Raw genomic sequence first — 17999 nt, 5'->3', positions numbered from 1 at the left:
GAGAGCGGTCCTGTCCGGTAGCCGCAAGTCCTGCAGGGAAATGCAGTCCGGAAAGGCCGCTGGCATAAACTCGCCGGAAGTGGAGGTTGAGGGAACCAATGGGCAGGAGGCGCAGGATGGGAAGGGGGCGGGGCATCCTGTAGGAGTCCGCTGGCTTCCTGGTAGCCAGGAAGGAGCGGAGCATATGCGGAAGTGGGAAGCTGCGGAGGAGCTCCGGGAGCTCGGGGTCTGAAGGGAGGGAGTCCTCTCGAAGGTCCGGTGCGTCTGCGTCCCCTTTCCCGCAGTTGTCGGCCCGGGGGCAGGCTCAAAACTTCCGTCACGGTGCCTCGAGCCCGGGGAGCTCCGGGAGGGGAGCTTGGGGAGTTTCTCATGGGGGAACGTGGCCAAGGTGGAGTTTGAGCTCTGGGTGGACTTTGGAGGCCCTGGGCACTTTAGGGCTGGAGAAGGCTTTCCGCGTGAGGGAGGGGAGGCCGGCAGGGTCTTTTCCGGGCTTAGTGTCCATTTGGACTCCTTGTGTCACTGCCCTCTGCCTGACCTCCCTCCGAGAGCTGTTGCCTTTCGCCGGGCCTCCTGCCAGGGGGCTGAATCCCAGACTGGCTTTTGTTTCCCAGGCTTCCCCTGAGCATTCTCTGGTGGTTCCGTTCAAGAGCCCTCTCTCTCCTCAACCTTGCCTAGCTTGCGTCCTGTATCTAGGAGTCAGTTTGTAGTCTAGATAATGTGTGTGTGACTGAGGAGGGGGAATGCCGGAGAATGGGGAGGGGAGGGGGAGGCAGAAGAAAATAAGTAAGAGAGGGAAGGAAGTAGGCTTCCTGTTGAGACCATGTTCATTTCAAGCCTGACCCTCCCTGCTTCCTCCTTCCCTCTGTAGGGTGGAGTCTCTCTCCTAAGGGCAGGGCCAGGGCCTTTGTGACTCCTGTGGAGCCTCACTCTTGTAAATCCCTGTAGACCAGTTTGATGCCTAGGAAGAGAAGAGCAAGACCTCTCCCCCTCTGGGATCCTTCTCCCTGCCCAGCTCAGTCTGCAGAGGACCAAGGCCTGGCCCCAGCAGGGAGCCTGGAGCCAGAGGGAATGGCCCCTAGGAGCAGCAGCCCTCCTCTCCAGGTGAGTGCAGTCTGTGCACAGACATCAGCCAATGAGGCCATTGCCGTAGGCATAGAGGATGGTCTATGGAGCTGGCAATGTGGTCCTCCTGGAGCATTTCTTTACAAAAATAGGCATTCAAAGCCTTGTATGACCTACCTTTCCAGTCTTCTGACAGCTTTCTCCCCAGCATATACCCTTGACCCAGTGGCCCTGGCCTCCTGGCTTCTCTCAGCTCTAGGCATTTTCAGTGGCTGTCCGCACTCCTACAATACTCTCCCTCCCCAGCTGAGACTCCTTTAAGTCCCAACCAACAACTGAAAAGCTGCAGGAAGTATTCTCTCACCACTGTGACTTCTTACTCCTTCCCTCTTCTAATTATGGCCTGTTTGCCCTGGACTTGGCTTGTTTTGTATATGTTGGTTTGCTTGATGTCTCCTCCATTGGATGGTGACCTCCTTGAGGGCTGGGACTGCCTTGTGCCTCTTTTTCTATCCCCGGTCCTGACCATTGGACCTGGTACATGATGGATGCTTAATAGATATGTATGGGATTGAAGTGACAGTTTCTAGTCCTTGAGGAGCCCTTGTCACATCACTCTCTTCTTCCCCTGCTGTCTTCTCTCTGTTCCTTTCCTGAATCTTCCCTTGTTGCCATGTAGAGCCACCAAAGGACCTTGTCCTGCAGGCAGGACAGGATGTCAGAAGACCGTGTCATTAATGCCCCCTGTCATCCTGTGCACTCTTACCTCCCCCAGAGTTCCTCCTTCATCCCTGTCTGCCTGTGGACTTTCAGAAAGAAATGTCTTCCTGGTCTGTCTGTTGTCCTCCACATTTATTCACTGCTCCTGCATTTCTTTAGTGTGGGTGTTTCAGAAGCAAATAATCTCCTCCTTTCTGGTTTCCTTTCTAGAAATGTTTCCAGCTCCTCTTCATTATTGAACATCTGCTTTTTGGCCCCTATTGTTAAGCTCCCATCTGCAGGATGGGTCACCCTGGGCTGCATCCTGATCTCCAGAGTGTTCTGGCTGCTTAACCTTTTCCCACTCTTGACCCCTTTGCAACTGAGAAATTTTTTACGAGACCCTGGGCCTACAAGATAGGTATATAAATCAAAGCATATACTGATAACAAATCATAAAGTAATTTATTTCAGAACATTTCTTTGGGATACATATGATTTTGCCATTTGCCAAAGATGAAGGCCCATTTGCATACTGAGGAGATGGATGTTTATGTGTACATTAAGAATTAAATATTGGCAGAACTTTGGATATTGCAGCACATAGAGCATCTTCAACCTTTTTCAGAGTGGAATGACCTTTTGGTTTCATAACATCCAGTAGTCTTGTATCTGATCCTGAGGTATTTCTGGCAGTGTTTATTGGTTTTGTGTGACAGCATGGGCCTTGCAAAGTGTACATGTTGTGTGTTGAGAACCAAGGTTGTTGAGGGGGAAAAAACCAGGCATTTGGGAAGTTCTCAGGGTAAGGTCGCCAGGAATGAATTCACAATCTCAAGCATTCCTTAAATCAAGGTGGCAAAGATTTATTAGATTTTACAGCAGGCAAGAGTTCTTAGGGAACCTGCAACATTAGAGGGGTGCAGGGAAAGGTTTTGTAAGAGATGTAGGGGAGAAACATGTCAATTAGATGTTTTGGGGTTGGATTAGGGAGTGGTTAAGGCATGGTTAAGGAGTGGTTCTTAAAGGAACATGCACTTTTAGCATCTACTGGCACAGGCATATTACCGAGAGTTCACTGGGAAATAGCCCAAGGTAGGGGCTACTAGGGGGTGTGGTTTTTAATATGGAACCTCACTAACTTAACTATTGGTCAGGGCTAACAAGCAGTCTCTATGTAGCTTCTCATCTAATGTCTTGTTAGACAAAATTCTATGTGTAGGATACATATTAGAAAGGTCAGTGAGTAGCAAATGTGGTCATGACTCAGCGTACAGTTAATTAACAGCATCCGGGAGTCAGTCTATAGAGAGAGGCACAGCTGCTTACTGAGGAAGGAGCAGAGATAAGTATTTTGCTAGGGCATGCTGCCCTGCTTTGCTAGAGACTGCTAGGGCCAATGTTTTGAAGCTAGGGAGAGATGTAATTTTGGAATTTGGGTTCAGGCACTGGCATCCAAGCAGAGGCTGTTAGAATTAGGGTCCAAGCACAAGCACCCAAGTACCCCATCAAGGCCACAGTAAAGATGTGCAATGCAACATGGGCAAGCACTGCCAGCAACTGCTTGGATTCATTCCCTATTTGATTTTGAATTAATTTTTGCTCTTTGGGTTCAGAAACCTTTTAACTGTTGTCCAATTTTTTTAGACCCTCATATTTAGCTAGGTGACCCCATGTAGAGTCCCAACCTGCTCTTTGAGAAGTGCAGCTCTGGAACACATTCTTCCATTCCCTCCTTTTGAGTATGTTGGCATAAGTCTTGCATGATTCCAAAGTCCTTTCCATTGTGTATGAAAGTCTTTCTCCTGGTTGATTGGAGGACTTTTTGTTTTTAAATTGAATTGGTAAATATAACTACTACCACTCTTGGAGGCTGCAGCCTTGGGTTTGTTTTTGTTTGTTTTTTTTAATCATTATTAAATTTTAATTTATGGAAGAAAACAAGCATTTCCAAAGCATAGTACAATAAAAAGATGATTGCACATGAAATTGCAAATCTACTACGTGCAACTTTCTATTCCTTTACAATATACAACAAAATTGTCAAGTACATTTCTTTTTTCTTCTGACACCCCCAGCCTTTGCCCTAGAGGTGGCTGCCATTAGACACAGATAGGTGTGTATGTATATGTAAAACTATTCTATGCATATAATTTCCATGCAATTTCTAGTTCTTTGCTACAAAGAGAAGTGCTACAATCACTTTAGAACAAAGAAGCTTCCCCTTCCTTTGATCTATAAGTTCTCTGTTTTGGTCTCTGTCCTTTGAATTTAAGTATATCTTCCTATAACTCCATTTAGTATGAAAGGAGATAAATTCTAGAGTTTAAGTTGGATATGCACTAAGAGATTGAAAAAATAATATTTTAAAAATTAATATGTCACTTATATCAGTTCTTATAAGGAAGATTTTTCCTGTCACGCTCTCTCATGCTCCCCCTCAGATCTACCTGTCTCACAGATAGAACACCAACTTTCTCCCTGATTCCACAGGGAGATTCATTTAAGAAGAAAGTAATTCTCAGCTTTATTCTAATTGATCATTGAAAATGCTTTTCTCAAAATTTAATACAGCCCTTAATGTCCATGGTTTTAGGTGTTGACTCTGACTCTCATCAAAAGTCTGAGGTTCAGCAAATCCTTTCTCTGCGCTTCAGTTTTGTTCTGTAAACTAATGAGGGTTGAGTTGTTTGAATCTGAAGTGTCCTGCAGCTGTACATTCCATGACTTTTAATGATTTAGGGGTTGGTGACATTCAAGGACGTGGCTGTGGACTTCACCCAGGAGGAGTGGGGCCTCTTGGACCATGCTCAAAAGGAGTTGTACGAGGGGGTCATGCTGCAGAATGCCCAGAACCTGCTCTCTCTGGGTAAGGACACTTCTCTGGTAATGCTGAGTCTGCAATCAAAGGAATATCTTCATTCTCTGGTATGCAGGGTTTGGAGCATTGATCAGTTATTAGAGAGAGAAAAGTGTTGGTCTCCTATCCTGCTGCCTGGAGTTTCCTATAGAAAGTCTGTGCATTGTGTGACAGGAACCTGAGGGTTTCCTTGTTGTTCCTGAAGCTGTCTCTCTTTTCTTTTATTTTTGGAGGGTGAAGGCAAGGCAATTGGGGTTAAATGACTTGCCCAAGGTCACACAACTAGTAAGTGTGTCAAGTGTTTGAGGCTGGATTTGAACTCAGGTCCTCCTGAGTCCAGGGCTGGTGCTGTACTCAACTGCACCACCTAGCTTCCCCCTGAAGCTTTCTCTTACCACTTCTAGGCAGCTTCAGGTGAGTGTGGAAAAATCTCAGACCTGGAAGCAATCTCAGGGTTATTTGATCTCACCTCCACCTGGACATGAATTCTGTCTGCCAAGTCTCTGAAAGCTGCTCGAGTGGCTTTTCCTTATAAGCCCTTCCTCTATGGGATGGGTCTGGGATCTGGAATATTTTTTTTTATTTTAAGAAGCATCAATCTGTAGCTCCCAACTTCTCCTTGTCCCTGGTACAGCGAGTTTGTCCTTAATCTTCCTTGTATTGCTCTCCAGTACCAGCACAGATGGTGGGAAAGGAAGGGAAAGGAAGAAGCATTTATTCTCACTTCCTATTTGCCAGGTCTCCAGCCAAGGAACTTCTTTACAATATTATGTCACTTTATCCTCCCAATGACCTTCCTGGTTGGGTGATGTTATTCTCCCCATTTGACAATTGAGGAAACTCAGTTTAAGAGACTTGTCCAGGGACATACATCTAGTAGCTGTCTGAGGCTGGATTCAGGCTCTGGGATGCCTCACTATGGGCCCAGGACTCTCCCCAGCACCATCAGCTGCCTCTAACTTCTGGAGAATAGAAAGTGTGCAATGAGTGCGTCCTTTTATGAAGAAGATGTACCAAGGCCACATTTTCTGATTCCAGCCTGATTCCCTGATCTTCTTCCCCAATTATGCCGAAAGCTCAGGAAAGAAATGCCATGAGATTATCCTTCAGGAGTCCTGGGAACCACCCTCAGGTCCTTCCTTACATGACCCTGGCATTGCCAGGAATAAGAATCTGGCCAAGAAATAGAATTTGGACCAACTAGGATTTATGGAGTTTGCCAACAGGAGACTCTCACCTGAAGAGGCAGAGATGCCCCAAATGAGCAGTACACAAGGTTTCTACATGTTTCAGGGAGTGAGGAACAGGGAAGGAGGACAGTGCAGAAGGTGGCTCATCTGGGTCCCTGTTCTGTGACTCCAGTCTGGTCTTGCATAATAACTCTTTTTAGCCTTAATTGGAATTGGGAGTTTCTATCAGAAAGGGACTTGACAGGATGGGGGTTAGAGGTTTGGCTCTTTTCTCAGAAGGGGTGGTTCAAAAGGATAATATGGCATATCCTGTTTTGGGTTGCTTGCATTACAAGCGCTAATGGGTGAGTATAGGGTCATGTGTGCGAACATAATAGTGTGAATCTCAAAGTGGAGCAGCTCTGGGTCTGAACACCTTTCCCTAAAGAGAACTAAATGACAAGTTTCCCTCCATGCTTATCCCTGACTCCCCATGCCCAGGGCTGCCAGTTCCCAGAGAAGTCGTGATTTCCTACTTTGAGCAAAGGGAAGCACCATGGATGCTGGAGCAAGAGGGCCTGAGGAGCTGCGGTCCAGGTGAGTGAGGTGAAAGCAGGTATATATGATAGCTGGGATTGCAAGATGTGTTCTGGTGAAGCAAATGCTAGATTTGGGGCAGGAAGTCCTGACTTTATTCTTTTTCAGCTATTTCTCAGCGGCAGCTTCATGGGTCAGTCACTGAGCACTGAGCCTCAATTTCTCCATCAGTTATAAGAGGGGTTTTGACTCCATGGCCCTTTACTTTCCTTCCAGGGATAAATATGTGATCCAAATAAAAGTCACTGTTTGGAATTTGGGGGCATGGAATTCTTCTGAGAGTAGTAAAGGGGATTAGGCTGTCCTGTATGAGCTCTTTCCTAGACCTTCTTCAAGTTAACTAACTTCTAAGTACCTGCTCTGTTCCAGACCCTGTGAAAGGACTGAGCACATAAATCAATGCCAGATATGTCCCCTGCTCCCATGGAGCTCACAGTCTGGCGGGACAGAGAGCCTGCCAACAACTGTGTAGAAACCCACTATAGACAGGATAAATTGGAGCTGGTCAAGAGAGAGAAGGCCCTGAGTTTCAGAAGGACTGGGAAAGGCTTATTGTGGTAGGTAGTCTCTAGCTGGAGATTGAGGGAAGCCAGCAAGAAAGTTCTAAGCAACAGGGATGGCAACAAAAACCCACAGAGTCTGAAGGTGGAATGACCTGTCCCCAGAACAGAAAGGAGGCCCAGACAAATGGATTATCACATGTATGGAGGAGCTCAGAGTAGAATGGAGAAAGAATACTGGAAGAGTAGGTGAGGCGTAGGTGATAAAGTGCTTTCACAGCCCTAGAGAGGGTTTTATGTTTCATGTTTCACTGGAGACCCACTGGAGGCTAAATACATGGTGACATGGTGAGGTGAGATCTGAAGGTAGAAGAACTTGACAACTGGATTGAGGTTTAGACTAGACTGGGAGGAGAATTGAGGCAGCTGGACCAACCAGCAGGCTCTGACCCTATGTCAGGTTTGTGATGACAAGGGTCTGAACCAAGAATGTGACAATATGGAGATTGAAAGGAGTCTCTGGAATGATGCCACAAAGGTGGAATCAAGAGGACTCTGCAAGAGATTGAACATGGGGTTCAGGAGTGTGAGTGTGTGAGAGTTGATGTGGAAGGCATGACATTTCATTTCTGAGCCTGGACTATTCGGAGGATGTGGGAGGGTTGGAGGAAAGAGAATGAGTTTCCTTTTGGATGTGGTGGAAGTAGAACCGAGAGAGAGCAATGTTGCTAAAATCTAGGGAGGAGAAGATCAAAAAGAAGGGGGGAACTGACAGTGTCAAAGCCTGCAAAGAAGTCAAAAAGTATTATGATTAAGAAATAGCCATTGAATTTTAGCAGTTTGGAGATTATTGGTAATTTTTGAGAGATCTGTATCATTTGAACAATAAATTCCAGAGGTTGAGTGCATAGTTTGTTTTTTTCCCACTATTATAAATCCCCAATTAATTATAAAGGACAAATAAAGATGGTACCCCCATAGAGAAAGAACTGATAAATAGAAATATGCCTAGATTAATTTTATATAGTATTTCCACAATCTGGCTAGCAGCTTCTGTGGGGCTGTAAGATCCACCAACAGCCAGCACCCAGAAAGCTGCCAACATGCTGCAAAAGCACAGGTTCTTTTGATCCTCTTCACTAAGGAAAGCAACGTTAAGGGGTTGACAAGCTTACTTTAATTCAGCATACAAATATCATTCATTTAGTTCTGGGGAAAAGACCAGCACCCTGAACTTCAGAGCAAAATACAAAGTACAAACATCGACAGACAGACTTTGTCTGATTCAAATCCCAATACATAGTTACCAGAGTTCAACAAAGTCTCAGTATCTGGGTTACAAGCTGGAGAGCCCTTAGCTACAGCTTCCCGGGGTCTCTGCATCAGCACACCAGCACGAGTGAGAGCCCCAAACAAATTATAAACATTGACAGATCAAATACAGATTCATAGTTACCAACATATAGGTTCAGCCCGGGAGCTTATAATGTGAGCTGGCCTAGAGTTTACTTGTGCCACCACCGCTGTGGGTAAGAGCTCCAAAGAAGAGAAAGCCAACCCCTGGTTTTATATGTTTTTCAGGGTCAGTGTGAGTCACACATGCAACTTACCCATGTGACCTTAAATTATCACAAAGGGGCGACTTAAACCCACATGGTCTAAGAGCCTCTGATGTCCCAAACCTATCACTCAAACTCATGTGTAAACTCGGTCCTCCCTTAGTTAGCCCCACCTGGGGCCCCACCTTGGTTACCAAGTCACACCCACATAGGTTTAGCACCTAATTGGGGTTTGGCCCTGGGGCTTAGCACCTGGTAAGACTCAAAGACAATCATTTTAAAACCGTAAGAAAGTCCCAACTAATTGATATTACACATAGATGTAGCTATTTGTGTCTGATTGTGACCATATCTTGAGCAGTGTGGCAAGGTAGAAAAAAAGCAAGGAAAATAGAAAAGAGTTTCAAAGAAAGCCAGGGAAAGCAGTTGAAGACAGCAAATGGAAATGCCCGTCTCTGACTGTTTAATTATAAAATGGAGGAAAGATATTGGCCATCATTTCATGCTGGTACATGGATGTAATGAGAGTGTTTTAAGGATTAGAGACAAATTATATCATTTGCGGTAAAAAAGAGTCATCAGTGTGGGAGAGAGTGAACGTTGGTGACAAAACAGAGATACTAGAGGAGGAATACATGGAGGTAGATGAGGGGGCAGAATAAGATCATTTGTATGTGTAAGGGATTTTTGTTTTTACCAAGGAGAATTATCTTTCCATGTGAAATAACAAGGCAGTAATTAAAATATAGATGACAATTGTCACCATTGCACCATGATGTGTGGGTCAAAGAGAAGACATCTTATTTATGAGAGATGAGGAGGCTAAGAAAGCCCTTGATAAATGACTAGTTTTTTCCAGTGGTTGGGAGGGAAGTGGTAGCAAGCCATGATGGAGGGTTGGGGATGGATGAAAAGACTTGGAAGAGCTACTGCAGTGAGTAGCACAGGGAGTCAATCAGGGAGATGGCAAAGGATTGCCTTGCCCCAATGAGAGCCCCACTGACATTACATAGCCTAAATTGGTAGTAGATCTGGCAGCCTGGTTTCATGATTTTCTCTCTACATTTAGCAGCACCTGAGGAGGAGAGATGGCTGCTCCCTTACTCAGGAGTCTTCCAAGGCTAAGCTTTGCATAAATCAACAGCCCAAGTCCCTTTCCAAATTTCTGTGGCTGCTATGTTTGCCCATTCTTGGAGAATCATTGGCCAGGTCCTTGCATGTGACCACCACATCAGTTTAGGGAGCTGGGAGTTAGAGACCCACAGGTGTCCTATGGCAGGAGACCCTTAAGGAACCTAGAAAGAAGCCTCTGTACTCTTCAATATTGGTTCCTGTCTAGTTCCATCAGGGTTTCAAACTTAACTAAGGTGACTACTTACAGGTGATTGAATACAAGAAAGGGACAAAAACATGTCTGCGGCCTGAACATCTATTCAACAACTAGGGGAGAGACCAGAATGCAGGGAGTAGAGATGGGGATTGCTATAAGCCTGGGGCCAGGCTGGGAATCAATAAACATTAAGTTCCTTCTGTTTTAGCCACTATACTAATCCAAGAGGATTCAAAGGAAGGCAAAAGACAATCTCGGTTGTGCCAGAGCTCAAATGCTGATGCAGAGGAAAGTGAATGTTTTGGGATGAAAGTACATTTAGTTCAACAAGGAAATAAAAGAAGTGAGTTTAATACAGATTTAAGAAGGAGAGCAGAATTGGGGAGGAAACAGTCAAAAATCAAAGGAAATTTATAGGTACCATTTATACAGCAGCTACTGTGTGTCATGCAGCATACAAATATTGTCTCATTTTATCCTAAGTAGAACCCTAGGAATTAGATGCTGTAATTATGCCCACTCCATGTATTAAAAATACTGAGGCAAAGAGCGGTCTTGTGACTTTCTAAGCTTTAATTAGAACTCAAGTCTTCCTGATTTTAGGCCCAGCATTCTCTCCACTGCACCACCAGTTGTATTCTCATCTTTTACTCCCTTTTTTTTTATTTTTAAATTCTCATCTTTTAAACAGAATATGTCGAAATGCTCCCTCCTTCATGAGGTGGAAAATGAAAGGCAAATTTGAGAAGCTTCTCCCAGGTTAACTGTAACTAGTCACAATGAATTCCTATTTAAAATTTTTCTTTTTCTATTGGCTCTTGGCAAGTACCTAATTAAATGACAACTGTGCTTGAAGGTCAATTGCAAATATAACTTTGTTATTGCTGTTGGTTTTTTAAATTAGTGTTTATATACAAAACAACTTTAGGAAGGATAGGATTTCTTCAGAAGTGACTTTATTTCTACCACTGGTAAAGTGGCTACACATTCACTGATAATCTACTGAATGATTAACCATGGTGTCAACCAAGTCCTTTGAGAAGCTGCCATATAGAAGAAGATTAACATGAACAGAGGAAAGTTCAAAGTAGAAAATAACCGCAGCATTTCAATGAGTGGCATTTTAAGGTCTGTTTTGTAGCAAGGTTGTGGTGCTCCATGATGGTTTCATGATGGATTCTACTGTGCATGCCTTGTGATGATGGTTTTCCAATAGCCTGCTCTCACTGCTGCAAGAGTGCCAACCCAAGTGAGATCTTGATCTGGTAATTTCAGGTTTGATGAGATGTAGTTACAAAGTTGAACAGGAAGGAGAGAACTACTCCAGTGCAATGATAGACAACCACCAAGGGTCTTTGCATGCCTGTGACCATTTGCACATAAATATCCAATCTTACTGGAAGTTTGGAAACAATTTGATGTCAAGTTAAGAAACTGAAGGAATATGTTGCACTTGGTCAGAAGCAGAGTTTGAGATAGTCACTGTGGACAGCTGTTAAGGTAGAAACATACACATTCTTCTTATCATAGAAGATAATTATCTTTGTAACCTAATTGGATGATTATTTACCACTTAAGGTACCACTGACCAATTTTAGTTTAGATCCCTTGGACAACTGCCTCAGTGCTTCAAGGGGTTGCTGAACCTTTGAAGGGGAAGGAGTGCAAGAAGACCAGGAGTGAATCATTGCTGTCCACTTCTGTACCAAAGGGTGATAGAGTCCAATTCCTGTATTCCTGTATTCCTGTATGTATATTTTCAGAAATGACCAATGCTATGCATTTTTTAAAATTGTGTTTTATAGAAAGCTTTTAATTTTATTTTAGTGGGCAGAGGCATTTAATGATAATTTTTAAAAAGAAGTAAGTCATGGCTATCTCAAGAAATTAATGGGTTAGAACAAAATCTCTTAAGCCTCAGGTAAATACATAAAAGTGTTGGTACTCTGAATGTAAACGCAGATAATGCAACAGAAAAAATAAGATTGAAACTGATCCCTAGGGAAATTAGGTTCTGATTACTCATAGAGTAGATCATGAAATAATTTGAATCTTTAGTATATGTGCACGAAATGGCACTGTAGCTATGAACAAAGGACTGAAAGTGCTGACAATGAAAGGGAAAGGGAAAGATTGAAAATGGAGATCAATTTTTCAAGTGCTCTTGGCAGAGTAGACCCACTCACAGGGTTTGGATTGTAGTCCAAGCTGCTAGGATTTAGGTCAAGTCACTCAGCCATTCTGAGCTCATGGTCTGACTTGTGAATGTGATGAGAATGATGGCCCTAACTGTGTCACAGGTTTTTGTGAGGATCCAATATAAATTCATGCATGAAGCACTTTGGAAATTAAATCATTGTTGGGATGTGAGCCAAGGGCATTTTAAAATCATTGTTTCTTCCCTTTTAAGATGTTGTTCTTTCCTGGAGAAAATAGAAAGTAACTGAATTTTTATTCTGCCTATGGAACTAAGGGGATATAAGTGTGTGTGTGTGTGTGTGTGTATGTGTGTGTGTGAGTTTGTGTGTGTGTACTATTTGTTTTATTGTTGGCTTTTTTTTTTCCAGAAGAAGAGATCAGATGGGAAATGAAGGAAACTGCTGCAGAGCTACCCCTTTCTGTAAAAGTAACTCACAAGCAAAGATTCATGAGTGATGGTCCTTCTGACTTCAGTCGGAGAGAAATCTGCACAACACCTGAGAATATCCTAACTGTGGAGAAATATGACTGTAAACAGTGTGGAAAGGGTTTTAGAGGGAAGAGATGTCTTATTACACATCAGAGAATCCACACTGCAGAAAGACCTTATGAATGCAATCAGTGCGGAAAGGCTTTTGCATCGAAGGACAGTCTTATTATACATGAGAGAATCCACACTGGAGAGAAACCTTATGAATGTTTTCAATGTGGAAAAGCTTTCATACAGCGGGCTCATCTTATTAGACATCTAACAACACACACTAGAGAGAAACTTTATGAATGTAATCATTGTGGAAAAGCTTTTCAATCATGGGAGATTCTTACTCTACATGAGAGAATCCACACTGGAGAGAAACCTTATGAATGTTATCAATGTGGAAAAGCTTTGAAATCAAGGGAGAGTCTTACTCGACATCAGAGAATCCACAGTGGAGACAAACCTTATAAATGTAATCAATGTGGAAAGGCTTTTACATGGAAGGATGGTCTTATTATACATGAGAGAATCCACACTGGGGAGAAACCTTATGAATGTTATCAATGTGGAAAAGCTTTTATACAGCAGGCTCATCTTGTTAGACATCTGACAACACACACTAGAGAGAAACCTTATGAATGTAATCAATGTGGAAAAGCTTTGAAATCAAGGGGCAGTCTTATTCGACATCACAGAATCCACACTGGAGAGGCTTTTCAATCATGGGACAGTCTTACTCTACATCAGAGAATCCACACTGGAGAGAAACCTTATGAATGTAATCAATGTGGAAAAGCTTTGAAATCCAGGGACAGTCTTACTCGACATCAGAGAATCCACACTGGAGAGAAACCATATGAATGTAATCAATGTGGAAAAGCTTTTAAATGGAGAGAAAGTCTTACTCTACATCAGAGAATCCACACTGGAGAGGAACCTTATAAATGTTATCAATGTGGAAAGACATACAGATGGCAGGAACGTCTTGTTGAACATCAGAGAATCCACACTGGAGAGAAACCTTATAAATGTGATGAATGTGGAAAGACTTTTAGAGGTAGGAGGTCTCTGCGTGAACATCAGAAGATCCACACAGGAGAGAAACATTGTTAATGTAATCAATGTGCAAAAGCTTTTACAAGGAAGGCTTGTCTTACTATATATTAGAGAAACCACACTGGAATAAAATCTTATGAATGTGATCAATGTGGAAAAACTTAAATGGTGAAACAGTCTTACTGTACATCAGAGAATCAACACTGGAGAGAAAATGTATGAATGAAATCATTGTGGAAAAACTTATACATCTAGGGACAGTTTTCTTCAACTTCAAAAGATCCAGATATGTCACCAAGGCAGTATTCACAATAGTTGTGATCATTGTATGTCAGCATGGTTCTGTTTAATGAAATATAACAGACTCTCCACATAGAAGACAGAAGAAGCAAAATATTTATTCAAACACCAGAGAACCAAATCCCAAAACAGGTAACTCCAACCAGGCAGCAAAAAAATTAATATAATCACAGCAGAGAACCACTCTTAAGCCTCCACCCCACTGCTGAGGCCTTCCCACAAACTCACAGCACAGCTAGCTTGCATCCTCTCTCTCCCTCTAACTGCTCCACTCTTTCTAGTTCCTCTTGTTTAGCAAGCTCCTTCCACTGCATGTGACTTAGGCTGCCTGTGATGTAAGCAGGTCACATGGTCTTACTAATGTATGGGGAAGATCTTCAAATTCACACTACAATTCATTCAGCCCCAAGATCTTTCTTATCCATGACATAGGACAGTAGGAGTTTTGGGATAACTTGGTGTCAACAGAAGTTTACAACAAGATAACAGGGATAACACAAACTAAGAATTCAAAAAAACATCATCATTGCCCTCTCGAATGTGGCTCAAAATCTTAGACTAAGGGGTGAACATTCGGTCATCCATAGCTTTTTCTGCTCTAATTGGATCTAGAGCTGTCTCTGCCTCAAGGTCAAGAGAGTCCCATTTGAGAGATCGGTTCTCTAGCTGGTATCCAGAGCTTGGTCAACACCAGGTCCAGGAATAACACATCACTGTCGTTAGGTCCAGGGGTGACATCAGGGGATGACATCCAGCTCAAGCTATCAGGCATCTGCAGGTGGAGGGTACTAAGCCTACAGGAAACAAATCTAGCAAACAAGTTTGACATATTGTAAGGGCAAGGAAAGTGGGCCTTTTTTGCTCTTTTTTCTTTTGGAGTTCTAATTCTTAGCACTGAGGCAATCAAATGCCTTTGATTGAATCAAGAGTCTTTGATGACCTGATGAAGTCACAAGAGGGCTGAAATCACATGAGTTTGAGTCACATGGTCGTGATGCCCTCTGACCCTGAAGAGGTGTGTATATACTCTGAGGTTAGCATTTGGCTTTGGGGCTCACTCGTTGGAAGAGTGTTTGTGTGATTTGGCCAGATGAGACTCTGGGTGGCCAGTAAGGAGCCACCACCACCCCCATCTTTAAAAACCCAGATGTTAGTGCTTCTTCCTCTGGTAACTTTATGTATTGCTATGGACAGACAGAAGGCCTGTTTGCTGATATGTGTTATTTGCTCTGTTTATATAATTTGTGCTTGTAATTCCTATTTGTATTGTCTCTGAAGTTAGGGTGCTGACTTTTTCCCCTGAACTAAGTGAATGCTATATATATGTTTAATTAAAGTGAGATTGTAAACCTCTTGGAGTTGCTTTCCTTCAGAAAAGCAGATGAGAGCACCTGTGCTAGCAGCCCTCCTGTGTGCTGGTATTGTTGATCAGGAGCTGCAAGCAAAATTATTGTTACACAGATAAAAAGACAGAAAGAAACAAGCAAACCATAACCAGAAGCAGGGTACTTCTGGAGTCCATAAACTCATTATCATAGTCTCATTCACCAGAGAATACATGAGTCAAGGGTACAATTTGGTAATCATCTTCTCCTGAATAAACAACTGTTACAGTACTATCTTTTCCACATGCTATAATTTCTGCAGCCTTTGGAACATCATATGTTTCACGTTTAACCCATGCTTTAGCTCCTCATTTTATTCTGTCAGTAGAACCAAACCCTTCATTTCCTTGGCTATTCATTTTGTAAGGAGGGTGAGTTTTCACAAGGGGTATTGTTTCACAAGGAATAATAATCACTTGAACTATTCTGTCACATTTACGTAACTGTATGGGTTCTTCACCTACATTTTGGAATGTCACAATAATTTCTCCTTGATAATTTGAATCTGTCACCCCAGTAGTCACTCCAGCCAGTGCCTGGATTCCTTGAGCTGCTAAGCCTGATTTAGATAGTATCTGCCTGGAATACTTCTTAGGGATTCTGATACATGTTTTAGTAGAGATAGTTGTTATTTCTTTTCTATCCAACCCAAAGTCCTCTAAACAATGTAAATCATATTCTGCTGAACCAGGTGTTCCTGCATTTGGTACTGGAACGTCTTACCTCAAAGTGTAATACTCAGTATTTGAGATCTTATGTGTTTCTTGTTTTCTAATTTGCAGATTTTGGGTCATCATTCTGACTAATGATGTACTTCCTCCTAATGGCCTGTTACTCAAATTACGTAAAGCTGTGAACAAATTATCCTTCCAATGTTGGTATGGATTATTAGAACTTGACAAATCTTACAGATCTTGAACCCTTGTATCCAAGTGAATCATACCTTCAAGGAGACCAGGGAATAGGCCGAGCCCCAGCACAGATTAAAGAAACAGACGGAATTACAAACCGCTCATGTTAATCTGACTGTGTATAGGAAAAATCGATCAAATCCTGTTACTAGGGCAATGATGGATACTGGGGTAGAGGCCGACCTGATTTGTGGAAACCTTGACAGATTTAAGCGTGGATCTTCTATTACCATCACTGGACTAGGAGGGTTATCAGCCAAACAAGTCAAACTACTGATGAAAACTGGAAAATTGCCTAAGAAAGAATATACTGTGGTCATTATACCCATCCCTGAATACATCATTGGAATAGATATATTGAAAGGTATGACTCTGAATTTGCCTGAGGGGAGAAACCAACTTGCAGTAAGGAAGATAGGAATCAATACAGTTTTAGTGGGAAAAATAAAAATGGACGCAATCACTTTACCTAAAACTCCTAAAGTAATTACTTTGTAGCAGTTTTGTGTGCCAGATGGGCAAGATGTAATTGCCAATACTGTAAAGGAATATGTTGAAGCAGCAGTATTAGTCTCGAAGAAGTAATCCTCTATGGCTATCATGAAAGTCAGATGGAACATGGAGAATGACCGTGGACTATAGACAGTTAAATAAAGTGACTCCTCCCTTGTATGCTGCTGTTCCAGATAATGTTACCTTCATAGAAGTTATCCAGAAATATGAGACTTGGCACGCAGGTATTGATTTGGGCAATGCTTGCATTATGATCCCAATAGACTCCAAATAGTGTGACTGGTTTGCTTTCATGTGGCAGGGCTGAAAATATACTTTCACATGCTTGACACGACAATATCTTCATAGCCCAAGTATTTGGAATGGGATTATGGCTAAACATTTAGTTGAATTGAAGTTACCTGATGTACAGCTTGCCCACTACATAGATGATATTTTCATACAGTTAGAAACTAAAAGAAGTGGAGAAGAGTTTGATACTTTTATTTCTGTGTATGAAAAGCAAATGATGGGAAATTAACCTTAAAAGATTCAAGGCCCAGCTCAAACTGTAAAATTTTGGGGTATTCAATGGAATAAAGGACTGGAAGAAATTCTCCCACAAACTCGACATAAGATTCAGAATTTTCCTATCCCCACCAATAAGAAAAGCCCAAACGTTCATAGGACTGTTTGGATATTGGAGATACCACATTCCACATTAGGACAGATTTTGAAACACTTACATGAAGTTACCAGGAGAACACGAATTTGATTGGGGACTTGAACAGAGTAAAGATTTCGAAGAAGCCAATGCTGCTATACAATTGGCTCTGGATTTATGTAAAGTGGCCCAGTGGAATTACAAGTGATTGCACAGGATGACTATGTGAATTGGAGTTTATGGCAGAAACAACAAAGCTACTCTTAGGATTTTGGTCAAGGAAAGTACCTTCATCTGGAATACAGTACACACCTTTTGAAATGCAGTAGTTAGCTGCATCTTGGGCTTTGGTACACACTGAACACCTGACTCTAGGCTATGAAGTGATATTAAAGCCTACGATCCCAATAATGAGTCAAGTAATGAGTACCCCAGCATCTTACCACTTTGGAGGCTAGCATTATTAAATGGAAATGGTATGTTCAGAATAGATACAAAACTGGCAAAAGTGGAGTTTCTTCTCTACATGAATCTATTGCAAATATACACATTGATGGAAATGACAAATCCTCTGAACCAAGGCAACAGTTGCTATAATCCTTGGTAAAATGGAATGACAAATATGATGGATTGACTGAAGGACAGAAGAAACATGGATGGTTTAGAGATGGGACAGCAAAATATTTGGGCCATAAAAGACATTGGAAATCATAGCCTATAATCCATGTACTAAGTGGA

General features: G+C 42.4%; 1 protein-coding gene across 4 annotated transcripts; it reads left to right on the top strand.

Moving 5' to 3' along the window:
* Positions 1 to 122: 122 nt before the first annotated feature.
* On the top strand, positions 123 to 17201 carry LOC118854502 (zinc finger protein OZF-like). 4 transcript variants are annotated; one of them, XR_005010722.1, is made up of 6 exons: positions 123 to 258; positions 869 to 1101; positions 4504 to 4630; positions 6292 to 6387; positions 12344 to 13941; positions 15977 to 17201. XR_005010722.1 is itself a non-coding variant. In XM_036764882.1 (5 exons), the coding sequence occupies exons 2-5, from the start codon at positions 955 to 957 to the stop codon at positions 13564 to 13566; spliced, it is 1593 nt and encodes a 530-aa protein (XP_036620777.1). In that variant the 5' UTR covers positions 123 to 258; positions 869 to 954; the 3' UTR covers positions 13567 to 14834. The 4 variants fall into 4 exon arrangements, 1 of the variants encoding a protein (XP_036620777.1); XR_005010724.1 differs by having other exon boundaries at positions 205 to 253; positions 946 to 1101; XR_005010723.1 differs by having other exon boundaries at positions 205 to 253.
* The last annotated feature ends 798 nt before the right edge of the window (positions 17202 to 17999 follow it).

This window comes from Trichosurus vulpecula, chromosome 1 (assembly GCF_011100635.1).
Source record: "Trichosurus vulpecula isolate mTriVul1 chromosome 1, mTriVul1.pri, whole genome shotgun sequence".
Taxonomy (NCBI): domain Eukaryota; kingdom Metazoa; phylum Chordata; class Mammalia; order Diprotodontia; family Phalangeridae; genus Trichosurus; species Trichosurus vulpecula.
This window is presented reverse-complemented; position numbering and strand designations above follow the sequence as displayed.

What these genes read in the sequence shown, in the direction of transcription:
- LOC118854502 (XM_036764882.1), top strand. Translation starts at nt 955, where the DNA reads ATGCCTAGGAAGAGAAGAGCAAGACCTCTCCCCCTCTGGGATCCTTCT. An exon ending in GCAGCAGCCCTCCTCTCCAG is followed by an intron (nt 1,102 to 4,503) that starts GTGAGTGCAGTC and finishes TTAATGATTTAG; the next exon opens with GGGTTGGTGACATTCAAGGA. An exon ending in CCTGAGGAGCTGCGGTCCAG is followed by an intron (nt 6,388 to 12,343) that starts GTGAGTGAGGTG and finishes TTTTTTTTCCAG; the next exon opens with AAGAAGAGATCAGATGGGAA.